Here is a 16,099-nt window from a genome sequence, read left to right as displayed (position 1 = left end):
CAGTAAATAAAGGCTCATCTTTTTTTAATGGCTAAATCTTTTATTTAGAAAATTAGTTTGTTTGTGTAATTTGTTTGTATAATGAAGTCATAAAGTCAAGTATATACGTACGTGTTTTGGACACCTGACTTTCTAGGGCTATTAACCATTTGTATTTATTATTTAAAACGTACTAATAAGCACTATCTAATCTGAGGTGTGAAAGGGTTAGATGGGTCCCAGTTCTTAAGTGGCCGATTCAATGAATTTTGACTGCATATATAGATAGACCGTCTGGTACAATTAACTCTTTGAGTGTTTTGAATCAAGTTGAACAACTTCCTTTGTCTGAACAAATAGTATTAATATTGATTAATTAGGTGAGTGCTAAATATTCTGGTTATATGCGCATTAGCAAAAAAAATTATAATACATTTAGAGTTCACACAATGCTTACAAAACAATTGCAATGGAAATTTTTACATTTAGTGTAAACTCATTGTTCGGATATTTTCAATAAAGATATATTAAATTTAAGTTGGTAGTGCCCAAGTTTAATGATCCACATATATGTATATTATCATTTATTATTATTTTTCATTGCAATCATTATTACTAAGTTCATACTCATGGTTGTTTTTATTGTTTTATCAAAACAATATGAATTGCTTTAGAGGCTTCTAAAAATTCCATTCAACTTTGTCAGATTCATTTAGTCTGTTTTCTTTCTCCCAATTTCACTTCTAATTGACTGCCGACCCACAGACATTTCAAATTCCTTTGTCTTCGATTGCAATGGAATAATCAAACTAACAGGTGTCCAATCCCCGTGATAGTGTCTTCATTGTGCCCAACTATTTATGGTTGTGTCTGGGATTTGTTCGGAACTCCATTTGGAATTCCCCGAGGGCAAACAATCCAAGGACGATGGTGAAAGGAAATCTCCGCCTAATTTAGACTGTGTTTACAGTAAATATGCAAACAGACCGCTAAATTGGCATATAGCAAACAAAAATCGAAGCATTGAAGCGGCGTGGAGGTGGGCAGGAAAAACAAAGGCAAGGACACACGTGTAAATCGAGTACTCTTGAACCTGAAGTTGATTGTTGTTGCTGTTACTTCTATTGGCACTTGGCAAACATAAATAATCAAATATTTCACAAAACGACAAAAATGATTGGCAAAGTGGGATGGATAAACGCCCCTTCCTCGGACAAATAGATTATCTTATCACCGAGGCCCATTTCCTCCTTATTAAATTAATTGAAAGGCAAATAGGCAATGAAGCGCCCATGTCTTGGGATTAGGCTATCATCGGCTATCGGCCGCCTTCGAATGCCAACCGCTTATCATTTGCACTCGTTCAGCGAGAAATACCTGTTGTTGCAGTTGCTGCCGTGCGTCGCATGTTGCAGCCCGCCGGCAACATGTTGCTCGCGTGCGTCCTCGGCTTTTTGGCTTTGCCTGCTCGGCTCCAATGCTCGGCTGCCATTCGCTGGCCGTTCGACTGGCGCCGCTTCTTCTGCCGTTCAGTGTCAGTACGCTTCTGTCACTCGTCCGGCCAACAACACGGCGCGCTTGCTCCGCTCAGGTCCGCTCCGATCCGCTTCGCATCGATCCGCCTCGATCCATACCGCTCGTCGACGTCAGTCGCCCACTGCAGTTGTCGTTCGAAAGTGTCTCGCTCGGCGGCTCCAGCGGCGATCCGATCCAAGTAATCAACCAAATTAAGACCAAAAGCAGTTCAAAAAAATGTATAAATAAACAAAAGAGAAAACCGGCTCTTGAATTTGCACAGGGCGACGAGCTTGCATGCAAGATCGCCATCGAGAGGCTCGTCCGACAGCATTCTTGCATCACGTGCAGGCCGAGCCACGCCCCTGCACCGCCCCCCCTGCCACTTTCAAGGCGAAATTTGCTCTGAGAAAAAAAATTGAGATTTTTCTGCGATCAATGCCTTTTTCATTTCATAGCTACGGTCCCGTAAATTTTTATTTATGCAAGCTTTGCCGGATTGCAGAGTATATCAATTCTTTCCACTAGAAAATAAATATATAGGAAATCTTAGAATGTCATACACTTATATAGTTTTTCTAAATGAATCAGATAGACCGGTTTTAAGTCAGAGTCATTTTGTTTAATTATATGTTTTGATGTTATTTTCTTAATGATTGGATTATTAAAAAAAAAGAAACAAATTATAACAACTTAGAAAATAAAAGGGAATAACTATCTCTTTTTCGTCCTAATCAAAGTCCAAATGTTTTTAATTTTTCTCTCTGTTTTTAATTAAAATCACTTTTAAAAATTGCAAATTTACAGTTCATTGTGCAGGCTGTTTCATTCCACCTCCTCCGTTAAGTGTTTTGTTTTCGTTACTCAATTGAGCCCCAGAACCTTTGAAAACAGCTGGGTAAAGACAGGCGTAAATTGGCGGCGATTTCAATAAGAGGAGGTGCGAAAGGCTCAAGTGTTTTTTCCACTATGTTGCGATTGCAACTTCCTAATTAAAAGTGCAAAACTATGCACATGTAAATTTTTGAAAGCAATGGCCTGTGCAGTTTCCTTTATGTAAACCAAAATAACACCTTAGTAAAAGTAGTTGCGAAAACCATCCGATGTGTTTACCTATTTTTGAAAGCAATGCCCCTTTGCAGTTTTCTTTAAGTAAATCAAAATAATACCTTAGTAAAAGTAGTTGCAAAAACCATCCGATGTGTTTACTTATTATATTGCTTTTATCTCTTACTTAACCCTGACCTGTACCAATTCCATACGGCTCTCATATTTTTCTTCAATCATTTGAACGTCAACAAACGTCGAGAAATCGTTGAGAGGCTTTTAAAAAGTGTTTGTTGTCTGTTTATTTGCGTATCGTTTGTTTATGAGCATTAAATGCATCTGTCCGAGAACTTTGAATGCTCAATATTTATTTGTATTTACATATTGCAATTAAAACATAAACGGCCACAAAACATAATCAAAAGTATAAACAATTTACCTCGTCAAATGTATGAAAATCAACAGCAATTTGCACAATTTTTTCTTTTCATTTGCTTTTGTGCAAATAAAAGGAGAAAGGGAGAAGAGATGCATTTCGACCATGCCAATAATGAAAGTACAAATGCATTTTATTCAATATAGGAATTTGCAATTTAGACCTACTTCAATTATGATAAGTATTCGCTTGCCGCTCATTATATCGAGAGATGTTATTAATATTGTTTATAAATACCTATAAATAATATTTTAAGCTTTTTTAAAAAACTAAAAATTAAAAAATATTACCCCTTTAGTTATTATCATTAGTATTGATCTATCTTTTAAACAGTTTGAAAAACCATTGACCAAGTTAAAAATAACTAAAGTGAGTTTGTCCCACTATTTTGGTTTGAACAGCTCATGTGGGTTGTGTTCCCAAAGTATACTTTGACCTGTCCACGCCACATTTGCAACGATAATTGGCAAAGAGAAAAATAAAAATAAAAGCACCCACAGCAAGAAAAATATTAGAAGGAACCCCAAGTCAAACAGAAAGAGTCCAAAACACAAAATGAAAACAAGAGCGCCTCTGACGCGGTGCTTTCGCTTTTCTATTCATCGCAGACATCTGAGTATTTTTAAATAGATTTTTGTATCGCTTCATTCTGCAGCTTTTATTTGTCAGCGTAAATTCTCTTTTACTGCGACTTGATCAAGCCGTAAATAAGTTAACACACAAGTGGGCTGACATTGTGTCAAACTATTAAAACTGCTGAAACCTATAATCTGCCATTAACATATGCATTTTATAGTTGTCATGATTTTATATTTTTTCCATTGATTCATTATTCAGCCAAACGAGTTACAAGCACTTAGCTGCACTTGCGAAAACAATTACATTGTGCAAATCAACAGAAAGAGACGGAACGTGAGAAAATGCACAATTTGTGGAATCGAAACTGGAGCTGGACTCTGCTGATTTTCCCGGGTGAGTATATAGAAATGTGAACGGATTTGGGGTTATCTTCTATATAAAATCTGACACGATCTGTCCGAGTTACCGTTTAGACAGCAGGAGAAAAAGTTGTTCAAAAAATTTATGAAATGCCAATTTCACTTACGTTTAACTTTATTACCCCCGACGCACATTTGCAACTTTGTTGCAACTGACTGGCTCTGGCTGGTGCTCCTGCTTTTGGCCAAGAGTCTCAGATTGCCTTTTAGCTTTCAGCTTGAGCACTATTTCAATGTTTCTGTTTGTTTGTTTATTTGTCTCTCACCCACTACTACCCGTTCTGGGCTCTCGGGTTTCCAGTCCTGCTCCTTCTCTCGGTGGCAAGTTCGGAGGAATGCGGTCAGGAGGAGTTCTCACAGTGCGCCGAACCACTTGATATGCTGCAGTTAACGTCGAACTTCTCGATTGGCCCGGCCAAGAAGGAGGAACTGGAAGAACTTTGTCAGTAAGTGGCTCCATGGAAAAATTCCCCCGTCGATCTGGACGCTCTGCATCCAACTCCCAAACGCAATCTGTTGAGCACGGAAAATAAGTGCTCCATTGTGATGATCGATTTTGGAATTGTTGTATCTATATTGCCCAAAGAAATTAAAACAATATTGAAATGGTTAAATTTCCTTTTAAGCTAATCCGAAATTAAATGTTCAAATTATTTGTTTTAGATATTGACTGCTAACAGTTTTATTTTTTTGTAAATTTGAATATAATTAAAATTTTATAACTAATCGTTTACCCTTAATATACATAAAAACAGTGCATAAAATATAAAATATCAATTTAAGCCATTCAACTTTTTAAAAAAATATTGTTGGTCAGAAAAAGATACGACAATTTCCAGTTTACAAGCATTACTTGATGAAGAGTAAAAAATAATTTTTTTCTGTCCCCAGTGAGCTGCGCAAGGGAGTGAGGTGCATCCAGAGTTACACCCGCCGTTGCATGGATCTGCAGCAGAGGAGTCAGTTCAACAAGCTCTATCATGGAACCAACCAGTACATCAGGGATCTGTGCAACAAGGGCAAGTTCCAGGACGAGTACCTCAAGCACGTCCGCTGCTCCGCGAAGGCCAAAGAGGAGTTCGAGGTGTGCTCCAATCGGTATAAGGAGACCATGGTGTTCCTGAAGCCGAACAAAAACCAGGAGAACTCGGGAAATGGGACCCTCAACGAGAATATTAAAACCATTTGCTGGTAAGTAAAAATACCGGATCACCTTAATTAAAAAATATTTTTTTACCTAAAAGTGTTCGACTACCATTTATAAAATGAATAAACATTTTTTTCAAAGCAAATTCTTTTATAGTACTTACAGTTATTTTATATCATTAAAATTCTTGATTCTTGTAAGCTTATATAAAATATTATTATTTTAAAATTTTGAAGATCAGTTAGTTTGTATAGTTTATGATAAAAACCTTAATTATTCTTTAAACGAAAGGCCTCGATCTTATTAATATTTTGTTTTCCCTTTAATTCCTTATTACAAAAACAAAAAGTAATTTAATATTAATAAAATGTTGCATATTAGTAAAATGATAAATATTAAAAATGATGTTAATAAAGGGAAAACCAAAAATATTTCCTTTAAAAAATAATATTACATCTTTAAAGGAAATCAGTTTTGTTTTCCCGCTATTAAAATCCATACAAATTGTCAAATAGTATTTTATTTAAATTATAATGTTTCATTACTTCACTTGTAAAATTCTTATTTCAGCTCTATCAATAAACTTGTGGATTGCTCTGAAAGTGCTGCCCGAAAGATCTGCGGCGACGAAGCGGGCCAGTTCACACGTGAACTGGTGGACAAATATGCCAACAGCCTGACAAAAGTAAGCTCAAGGAATCACTCTAAGTGAGAAGTTTTGATTAATTTATTTTGCAGATCTACTGCGAGGACTTCAACCGAAATAAAACCCTGTGCCGGAATGGCGATGAGAACGGCTCCAGTCGAATGGGTCCGAATCTGAGCAGCTTAAGCCTTCTTTTTACAGGGACACTACTTACACTGCTGGTCAGCAGAGTAAACAGATAGATGGAAGAACCGCAGCTAAGTGCAAATATATAGAACCAGTCTTACCAAAACGGAATTATGCTCCGCAAAAGAGGAGAGAAGAAGGAAAAATAGTTAAGGTTTCCCCCATCACACCGAAAGAATTCCACACGCTGTTGCATACTTTTGGCTGTCAGTTTAGGTCACAAAAATCCATAGAAGAGCCCCTGAGAAATCGAAAGGAGTAAGCTATAAAGTAAAGTACTTGTTAAGCATGTTATGTATACCAGTATGCATATAAATAGAGGATCGGAGAGCGGTGTCAAGCATAGCTAAGATCGTATATATACGGATATGTATGTTACTATATAAAGGATATAGGCTAGCTAGTTAGAATCAGTGTTGAGTGTGGCAGGCAGGTTAGTTGATGTTGGCCTTACTTTCCAATCGTCGTCGATCGTGCAATACTAGAGTTTCGTTGAGTTTGTTGAAGTTGTCCAGGCTTTAAGTGTAGACATATTTTAGATAATACCCTTAAGTTTCACAAATCGTTGTTAGCTGAAGTTAGAGCGCGCCCCTACCCACCTTTGGTTAATTTGCAACACCAAAAATGTACTGCGCTGGATGTGTGTGTGTGTCCCCAAAGGATTTTGAAGTGCTGAATCCGAATGTGGCCAAAATGGACTATCACCATCTATTAGGAACACATACCCGCATCATAGTATATTTGCATACGTCAATTTCTGTTACCCAGTGCAATCGAAAAACGCACATACACCTCTAAGCGCACAAGAAAAAATCCCCCGGGGATTTGCTCACATATCGGCAATAACTTTACATAAACTAAAAGTGCATTTCTGTGAATCAGGATTTTATAAATTATTTATAAACTTATTTAGTGGATAGCGTATATTTATTTCAAACACTGTAAATACCTTTAAAAAAAATATTCAAATTGGGAAATATGCATAAAAAATATTAGTTTAACTTAAAAACACACACACACACCTACTTACAAAAACTGTGAATATATATTATGATTAAAGAGTAACATTTATTTTAAGTAAAACACACACATGCATATGCAAGGAAAAACAATAAAAAACGAGAAAATAAATTAACGCAAAAAAGTGTGAGAAGAGCGGCGAAATAAAAGGGGAAACGAAAAAGAAGGGGAGGAATGGAATTCAAAACGAAGCTGGTAATATTCTACAAGTCGCTCAAAAATACAAATTTATCTGTACTGTTAATAGCAGCTAATGGGTAAAGTCGGATTTTAAAATCACTTTTTCGGGTCCTTTAAAAGCAGAATTGATGACAATATATGAAGTTTGTAATATTTCAATGTGGCCGAAAATTAAAAGTTTCGGCTTTGTTGTCCGATTGACTAATCAATGTTTAATCCCTCGAATTGAACTATTTGGACCAGATTAAATAGTTATTGCAATTGATTTAGCTAAAATAATTGAAAATTGTTTATTTTTACTTATATAGGTATTAACGTGGAATTATTAGTACAACTAAATTTAAAAGGGGCAGACTTTAGATAATCTGTATCTATACCATTCTTAAATCTTTGTCTACTTATAACCAAAGTTGATACATACCACATTTGGTAAGAGTATAAAAAGCGAACGAGTGCCGCCGTGCCAAAAATGCTTTTTACTGCAGGATAAAACCGAGCGCAGCCAGAAAGTATGCAACGCGCCCCGTCCGGCGCCCAAAAGTATGCTGCGCAAATATGCCAACTCTGGCCGGCGTTTACCAGAAGCGTTACGAGAAGGGGTTACGGAAGGGGTTACCGAAGGGGTGACGGAATGGGTTACCGAAGGGGTTACGCGAAGGGTTCGCCACCATGGGAAGGCGGCGACCTGCTTCTGGGGCTGGCCATAATTTATGTTTATGTGGTGCGTTCATTAGACTAGCGGCAACGACGTCGCCGACAACGGTTGACTTCTCGCCTGGCAGCTAATTTATAAGGTCGGATTCATGGCTCAAGGACATATGTGGGGCCAAAGGGGGCGAACGGAGCGCCGGTCGGGTGCAATAATTACAGTTATCGCACTTGGCCAGCGGCCGAGTTTGCGTTTGACACTCGCAATCATGGTCGGACATTGATTTCGTCGGGATTTGGCAATGAATTGTGAGTGGTTATTTGGTTAAACCTGTCTAAACTGCCAGGCACTATCTAACACAGTCATCATAGGCAGATAAAATACCTGATTTAGTATAACCAGTTTGTGGGTTAGGTATCTTATGTTGCAGTCAAAATTAAAGTTCATTTTTAATCTACTCTACCTTAGTGCTTTGTTATTATTTTAGGTACGATTAGTTTATCTTTCGATTGCTCAATTTGCCTTTCTACTACAAATTTCATTGCATAAATATCGATACCGAAAATTGAGCTTACGTACTCTACAATTTTTCAAATGTAATTTCGGAATGGATTATTTGCTTGCCAACTTAAAAATCCCTCCCTTTGATGTCTCCCAATCGTTTTCTTTTTCAATAAAAATGCATTGACATCTCTTGCAATCACATCTCGGAATTGCATTTTATAAGAGGCCATGTGAGGCATATTTGGTCTCAGGACCAGGACCGAATGCTTAACCAATCAATAACCGAGTTAAGAGGGGAAGTGACTGGAAGTGAGCTGGGGCCCAGGTATCTCGATTGCAGCTCAAATATTTACGTTTCCATTTCGAGTGGGCAGGGATCGGAGGCTCACAGCTCCCGTGGGTCATTTTCAGCTTCATTTGTTGTGCAAATAGGCGAAATGCATTGCCATTGAGCACCGCACTTCGCATTAATTTGAAGTCATATTTTGTATCTTGAGCGTTTTCGTTGCTGCGGTAAATGCCGTTTGGCCATTTGATTGCATTCGTACCATTTTTTTTAGTTCTTAATTAATTGAAAATATCTTTGGGTAGCTGTCGAAGTGGCAGGATGGCAAACAAATTGACAGCCAGTTGCAGCTCGCATTCATACGGGAAGTGTCGAGTGGCCCTTTCATTCTGCACTCCTTCTGCTCCTGCCCCAACTCCTTTATCCAGCTTTCATTTATTTCCCACCCACATAGTCCTGCGCCCTTGCTGAATCCCGGCAGCTCTTTCACTCATGTTTAATCCTCTTTAAGCGGCAACAGAACGATTATATTTTGATTTTGTTTTCTGCTTTTGTTGCATCCCTTTGGTCGCCGCTCGCTTTTGTTTTTATTTGCACATTTCCGCTGCGACTAATCTGCAATTATGTTTTACATAGAAATCCTATCGCATCCCAAACAACAACGTAGTGCGAATGAAAAGTTTTCAACAGTTGTGTCCAGGCTTGATGGTTTGTCCTGCTGAGATAGTTGCGAAATACAAATATTAAACAACAGCAACACCAGCGACATCCAGAGACAACGGAGCGAATTAACGGCGGAAGCTTTGCCCGGGCCAACGCTGCGTATGCGTATTAAATTTCCTATTTACATCAAATCAAAGCGAAAGGAAATCACAAAGCGCTGGAGATAATTTAATACTAAAAAATAACTGAAAAAGGAAAATAATAATAGCATATGGATGGTTAATAAATCAGTAATGTCATGTCTCTATAAAAAATGCAGTACCTTTTTTTATTAACTGAAAGCTACTTTTACAGCGCGGTGGAATTTACTTTGTTTATATGTCGATTTTCTGACTATAAAGAAATATTCTTATTTTAAAGATGCATAAAAAAATATAAAAATATTTTTGAAATATATTAATAGAAGCAATGAATTAACTATATGAAGTCCATGTTAAATTCAAAGATACCTGACAACTATTTATTCAAACAACAGTAAAAAAAGTTATTATTATTAAATAACACATAACAATCAGAATACCTAAAAAAAAAACATAATGCGTCTGCAAAAGCATCATTAAAATGCACAAACACAACATTTTTTTTGTGTTTAATAATTCGTAAATTAATGCATCACAGTTTCATTGACAAAATTAATAAAATCAGTTTAATTAAAACGAATCAAAACTCAAGCCAAAACTTTTCGTATCACATGTTTATTACACCCGATTGAGCAACAAACAACAATCATAATAAACAATTAACAGAGCTGGCATCAAACTCAAGTTGAGCGCATTAGCTTTTGAACTTGCAGCTAAGACTACTACTGCTGTTTTGTCCAGAATGCTAAGCTACTAAGAATATTTAATAGCTGCAGACATGCTCAAGAGCTCGGGCTGGAAATCCGAAGCCCCTCTTTGAGTATTCGATGCATTAGGAAGCATTTACGTTTTGTTGCTCCCACATCATATTCACTTTGAGTTATTTTCTTTTCTATTTCAATTGCAAGTCACTTGGAGAGATTAAATGGGCAACTTGCCCCTGCAACTCCCAGAACCCCAAGTCCCCTGAATCCCCGAAACCCTTTCGGGCAGGACATCCTGATGGCCATAAATGCGCTTGTGGTTGATAGGTGGTTGCCCAGGAGTTGCTGCTGCAGGTGGGTGAGTGGGTGGGTAAGTGGGTGGGAATGTGGGTGTGTGTGGATGGGTGAGTGGGTGTGAGGTTAAAGGATGGTGGTGGCCAGCTTTGTCAGCTGTTGGCCAGCTGGCTCGGGTCTCGAATGCATTTCGGTCATGATAATCATGTTGGTTTGCTGCAAGTTGCAACTTGCATCTGCAGCATGCGTTGCATTTGCAATTCCTGGCTATACGGCCATGGCCAATGGCCAATGGCCGATGGTCGATGGGCCTGTCTAGCTAAGCCTGCTGTGGCTTGTCGTGGTGTGGTTTATGGCAGCATCTTGTCCAATTTATTACCACTTTCATTTGGTAGCATAATAGGCAATGCACTCGCACGCACACACAAATACACACCGAGAAGAACCAATGAACTTCAAATTAAATTAAGGTATCCCAAACTATATGGTGAATTGTAAACAAATACATCATATAATTGCTATCTGGTTTTATAAAAAGTTATTTTCCAAACTCAAATTAGTTATTCCTTAAAAAAAAAACTCTAAGAATTCGTTTTACAATGACCTGATTCACAAATGGAAAAATAATTAAGGCAATCAAAACTTATTAAACAAGTTTCAAGACACTTAGATTTGATTTTTTAAGTCTAAATTATTTAAATCATGTTTTTTTTTTCAATTGTGTACTAAAATATTTTTCTCAGTGTGTATGGCGCACTTGCGGCGAATGTTGCCAGCCTGCCAGCATACACATAACACATATCTATAACACGTAGCACTCAAAAATACTCAAACATTGAAATTGGAGTTCTAGTTTTTGGTTCTCGTCTCGTTTCTGCTTCATCAGTTACATGCTTTGAATAATTCAAGCGTATTTTAGGCCATAGCAGGCAAAATGTTTTCCGCCTTGTCAACCCCTTTTTATCCAGCCTGCAATGAACAGACGGATTTTGTCTGCCTGAAAGTTATTAAATTATTTTAAAATCACCCCTTCTATTGCACTTCGAAGCCACAAAGGCAGTCTTTTTTGTTTTTGTGAAACATTACCACTTTATAAAAATTGTTGAAAAACTGCAATTAAGGCATTTTAAGGCGAACTGGATTAGCATAATTCAGCGGCTCTATGTTTTCCAGCCTCTTTGCTGCTCCTCTGCCACATAACGTATACGCTTCCTCTGTCACATTACGTATACGCAATGCTTGACGCCAGCCATTTGTGCTGCATATCCCCAGGCGCCACTGGCGAAAAATAAAAGACGAGGCACAGATTTCTCTCACTCTGCGGCGGCTGCTAAAAAACAAAACTCAAGTGTTGAACGCAACCACACCCCCCACCGCTGCCCCCTTTATGTCTTTTGTGGCCTTTCGCTGTTTGTCAACAGCAGCGGCAGCCAACACTTGAGGGGGCGTGTCAGGCGTGTAGGCGCTTTTTAATTGCACTGAAAACAAAACGCTAAACACTTGTTGGCTGCCTGGATGGCTGGCTGCCTTCCAGCTAGTTGTCGCGTGGCAAATGGCGGGGTGTCATCAAAACTCTCCAAACAGAAAAGCCCTGCCGCCGCCTCCAGCAGCAATTTGTGTTGCAGTTGCTGATGTTGCCGCTGTCGCTGCCGATGTTGCTGCTGCTGCTACTGCTGCTGCAGTTGCTTTGATTGTGGGCCATAACTGCGAGACAGCTTCTATGTGCCGCTATTGTGTCGCTTTTTTTCCGCCGACATTGCTGAAGTTTCGCTTTGATCGCATTGTAACATTTTGCGACAGTTTTAGATTGTAATGGGCTCCCTGGGAGAAATGGGAATAAGAACGACTCTGAATTGGATCTGAGATTGCAAGTAAAACTGTGTAGTGGTAATAGTATTTCGATAAAACTAATAAAAGATGAAACGCCGGATGTAACAAAGAACTTTTACAGTTCAACGTTATCGACGATAAGTTGTACGAAAAGTATATTAAAAATTATCAAAAATTATAAAAGAATAAAGTTCAAGCACAAAAAAGGATTACAAAATTTTGATTTTTTTATATTTTATATATATTTAGTCTTATATATTTGATACCAATTTTATGTTGTTAATATAATCTAGAATTATCTACCATCCATAGCTTACAAAAATAATAATTAACAATTTTTATTAATTAATATTTATTTATAAGACTGTCAAGAATTAATACTCAACGCAACAAACATATGTATTTATTTCAAAAGACTAATAACATAACATTAGTATATATTTAATTAATAATACATATTTATATATATATTTAAGAATAACATTGCATAAGCCCGTCGACTTTGACCGATTATTCCTCTACAGTTTTAACAATGTTTAAGTTATTGGTTTAATGACGATCTAGTTAAAGGGTTGAATATAATATAAGTTAATACTATTAAAAAAAAAAACTGAATTTAAAACCAATAGTTTTTTTTCAAAAGAAACCCAAAACCTATAAATTATTTAAGTAACCCTATTTTAAAAACGAGTTCACATTTTATGGTTCAAATTGCATTAACAACATTTATAATCGTTTTTATGTATTTGTAACATATTTTATGCCTCCCTCAGACGTTTGATTGACTTGCCCAAATGATTGCCACATTTAATTACCCCATTCGATCTGATAATGTAGTTAATTTTCAATTTTACTTTTTCCGCACAAACATTTTGCCGTGGAGTTCGATTTATTGTTCGCTTCATTGGGACAACATGTTTAATTAACGAACACAGCGAAGGCGAGTTTGTCACTGACGTTCGGTGAAATTTCTGACTCTCTGGTGACATTTGAAAAGTTTAAAATAATATAATTTTCGACGCTATATGGCAAACTAACAAGTTCGACTCGGAAGCCCTGGACTGAGGGGTGTAGGTGGGGATGGTCTTGGGGATATTTTTGGGGAGTTTGTCTTAGCTAACTTTTCGCCCGGGAAAGGAGAAACTTTTTCTACTGCACTGTTGCACCCACCCACACACACACACACACACTCACACTCACGAAGATCTATTGTAAAATATGTAAGAAAGTTTTCTCAGCTTGGCTGGGAAAACGCTGCGTTTTCGGAAAAGCCAGCAGCAGAAGCAGCAGCATCGACGTTGTCTTTGGGGAAATTAAACATTTTCTATTTGAAAACTTTACCGTGTGGGGGGGCGGAGTTTGGAGCGGTGGATTTTGCTAAGGTTCAAGAGCAACAGTTGCCTTTTGAACTGTTTCGGGTCACACTTTGGCATTACGTTAGTTCCCTTTGTTCCACCAACAATTGCGGAAGTCATAATTTTTGCGCTGGCCAAGTTTTCGGTTTTTTGACAAATTTAGCAGCAAATTGCCGGCAGAACTTTAGTGTGAGCATTCAAGCCTGGTGTCGGGAATGGAGTGGAATGGGAATGGGAATGGGCCCGGGCCTTTGGATCCAAATGTCAAGCGGCTTGCTGTCATAGGTGTTGCATATTTAATGCGCCGACGCCGATGGCAACACCAGCAACAAGAGCAGCAGCCCCAGCGCAGCGATTCAGACAAGTGCACCCAGAGTGCATGCAAATATTTTTGTCAACGATTGTTTTGCCGGATCCCTCGATTCCGAATGGCGAGCTCTGACTGCGGAATGTTCGCGGAGGGGAGGGGAGGGCGGGAAAAGCGGGTCAGGGAAAAGGAAACAAGGACACTGCCCGCGCCCCTTGTTGTTGTCAACGGTTTGAGTAATTGTCGCTGGTGTGAAAATTGGCAACGATGCCATCAAGCTGGAAAAGGATTTACTGGGTTATGTATGAGCCAAAGGCTGATTGAGATGAAGCAGCAGCTGGATCGAGTTCCAAATGGCCATCGATGGATGTCTATGGCATCAGCAATCTTGCCAGGACTGATATAGACATTATCGCAGAAAAAAAGCCAATCAAGGCCATATTTAAAATAGGACAACACTAATGTCTGATTGGATTTACATTGTAAGGTTTTATTTATGATATGATAATGCGAATAATTTGAAAAAAAAGGAAATCAAAACTAGTTGGATGACAACTTTATAATATTTGTAGTAATTACTATTTACCTAATTGAAATAAATAAAAAAAAATATTTATTAATTTTGATTACTCACATTAATATTGGTGAGTATAAAAGATATTTTTTCAAACATTATACTCTAAGAAATAATTTTAAGAATATGAAACTATATTATTTGTTCTCAACAAAAGATAATATTTAAAACAATACAATTTGATTTTCAAAAAAATTTTAAATTAATATAATTGATTGACAAGACATCAATGCTCTTATTACCAAAGCACTAATGCAATAAAACCCTCATAAAGCGAAAGAACTTTTACTGATTTTGCACAAATAAAATCAATTAAATCGAGCTGTAAAAACACCAAAACAATATTTGATTACAAAAAACACCCAACAGATGATTTTTTACCACAGACTGGAAAAAACTTAGTTCCAGAGGCAAATTGAAAACACGATTTCCCGCTGAAGCAAGCAAAAACGCCACAAAAAAGGTGATAAAAAAGCCGGCATCGAAAAATGATTTTCACATTGATGAAAATTAAATGCGAGTCGGGGCAAACCAATGCGATGTGTTGCATCTGTTGGGGCATTATCAAATAATTCAGTTGTAATCTATTTTAATCCGCCGGCGTGGCCCGCAAAACCGCCCCACTTGACATGTCGAATCATCAAAATGTTTGTTTGCTTGGCCTCTGGCCCCACCCATTTACCGCCCACAACTCGTTTCCAACGTCCAACTGTGAAACTATTTATTTCGATATTTTGCTAAACATTGCCCAGATTTAAATTTCCATTCATGTAAAATCGCATAAATACATACAAATGTCGTTTGATGGAAATGTCCAGCTATATTTCAGTCACCCATATTTTTTTTAACTGCGTGGGAATTATTCAAATAATTTAAGCGGCTTAGTGTAATGGCTGGTGAGAATTTTTCAAAAAACATGAGGATGGGGCTAAAGCAGCTCTAAGCGGAAAGAATTCACGCGGTTGCTTAAATTATACAGTATAATTTGGGAATATAGATTACCAACTGCATGAAAAGGCAACTGAATAAATAATTGTTCGGATTTATATTCAATCGATTGGTTAGAAGCTTTTTATCCCCTGAAATGTCAGTACGGCTTAACAAAAACGTTTCTCTTTTTGACTGCAAATGTTAGTTGTTAGACTCGATTTAGAGTGAAACAATGTTTTGGCCTTTTTTATATCATTTTAAAATGTACTTCAATTTTTGGTGTATGGCATCATCGTAAAAGTGGCTTCTGAGCTAAATAATTTCTAAAACAAAGCTATAAGTTGTACTTAATTCTGACTAAATTAAACCTTGCCTTTTTTTGGGACTATTTAATTATCAATGTTGAAAATCAGTTAAGTTAGCCACTGTATACAGCGTACCAAAGCTTAGATATTTTTTGGTACCACTGAAATTGCCCTGTTTCTTGTCTTAAATGAACTTACCCGAGTTAGGTTACCTCACCCAATATTCTTAAATATTTTTTCGATATTATAACATACATTCCTAAATCCTTCATATTCATTAAAAGATACAAAGCAACAAAATTCCAAACGAAATGATGGATGACTTTTTTGATAGTTGGCCTGCTCAATCCACCGCGGATCCCATATAAAGCAGCTCCTATTTGTGCAGAAATCAGTTCGGGAAA

The 16,099-nt window shown here is 37.5% G+C and overlaps 1 protein-coding gene across 2 annotated transcripts; it reads left to right on the top strand.

The window, feature by feature from the left end:
• Positions 1-246: 246 nt before the first annotated feature.
• On the top strand, positions 247-7,104 carry LOC108051007. 2 transcript variants are annotated; one of them, XM_017132950.2, is made up of 6 exons: positions 247-359; positions 3,815-3,949; positions 4,277-4,421; positions 4,867-5,166; positions 5,693-5,807; positions 5,861-7,104. In XM_017132950.2, exons 2-6 carry the CDS (start codon positions 3,898-3,900, stop codon positions 6,008-6,010), a joined length of 762 nt encoding a protein of 253 aa, XP_016988439.1. In that variant the 5' UTR covers positions 247-359; positions 3,815-3,897; the 3' UTR covers positions 6,011-7,104. The 2 variants fall into 2 exon arrangements, with proteins under 2 accessions (XP_016988439.1, XP_016988438.1); XM_017132949.2 differs by lacking the exon at positions 247-359 and adding an exon at positions 1,517-1,693.
• The last annotated feature ends 8,995 nt before the right edge of the window (positions 7,105-16,099 follow it).

Source organism: Drosophila rhopaloa, unplaced genomic scaffold (assembly GCF_018152115.1).
Source record: "Drosophila rhopaloa isolate 14029-0021.01 unplaced genomic scaffold, ASM1815211v1 contig_115, whole genome shotgun sequence".
Classification (NCBI taxonomy): domain Eukaryota; kingdom Metazoa; phylum Arthropoda; class Insecta; order Diptera; family Drosophilidae; genus Drosophila; species Drosophila rhopaloa.
The sequence above is the reverse complement of the archived record's forward strand: the minus strand, read 5'-3'. Positions and strand labels throughout refer to the sequence as shown.

Excerpts from the sequence above, each read along its gene's own strand:
- LOC108051007 (XM_017132950.2), top strand. The coding sequence starts at position 3,898 with ATGCACAATTTGTGGAATCGAAACTGGAGCTGGACTCTGCTGATTTTC. Across the intron at positions 3,950-4,276 it reads GACTCTGCTGATTTTCCCGG|TCCTGCTCCTTCTCTCGGTG; the intron begins GTGAGTATATAG and ends TCGGGTTTCCAG. Across the intron at positions 4,422-4,866 it reads GAACTGGAAGAACTTTGTCA|TGAGCTGCGCAAGGGAGTGA; the intron begins GTAAGTGGCTCC and ends TTCTGTCCCCAG.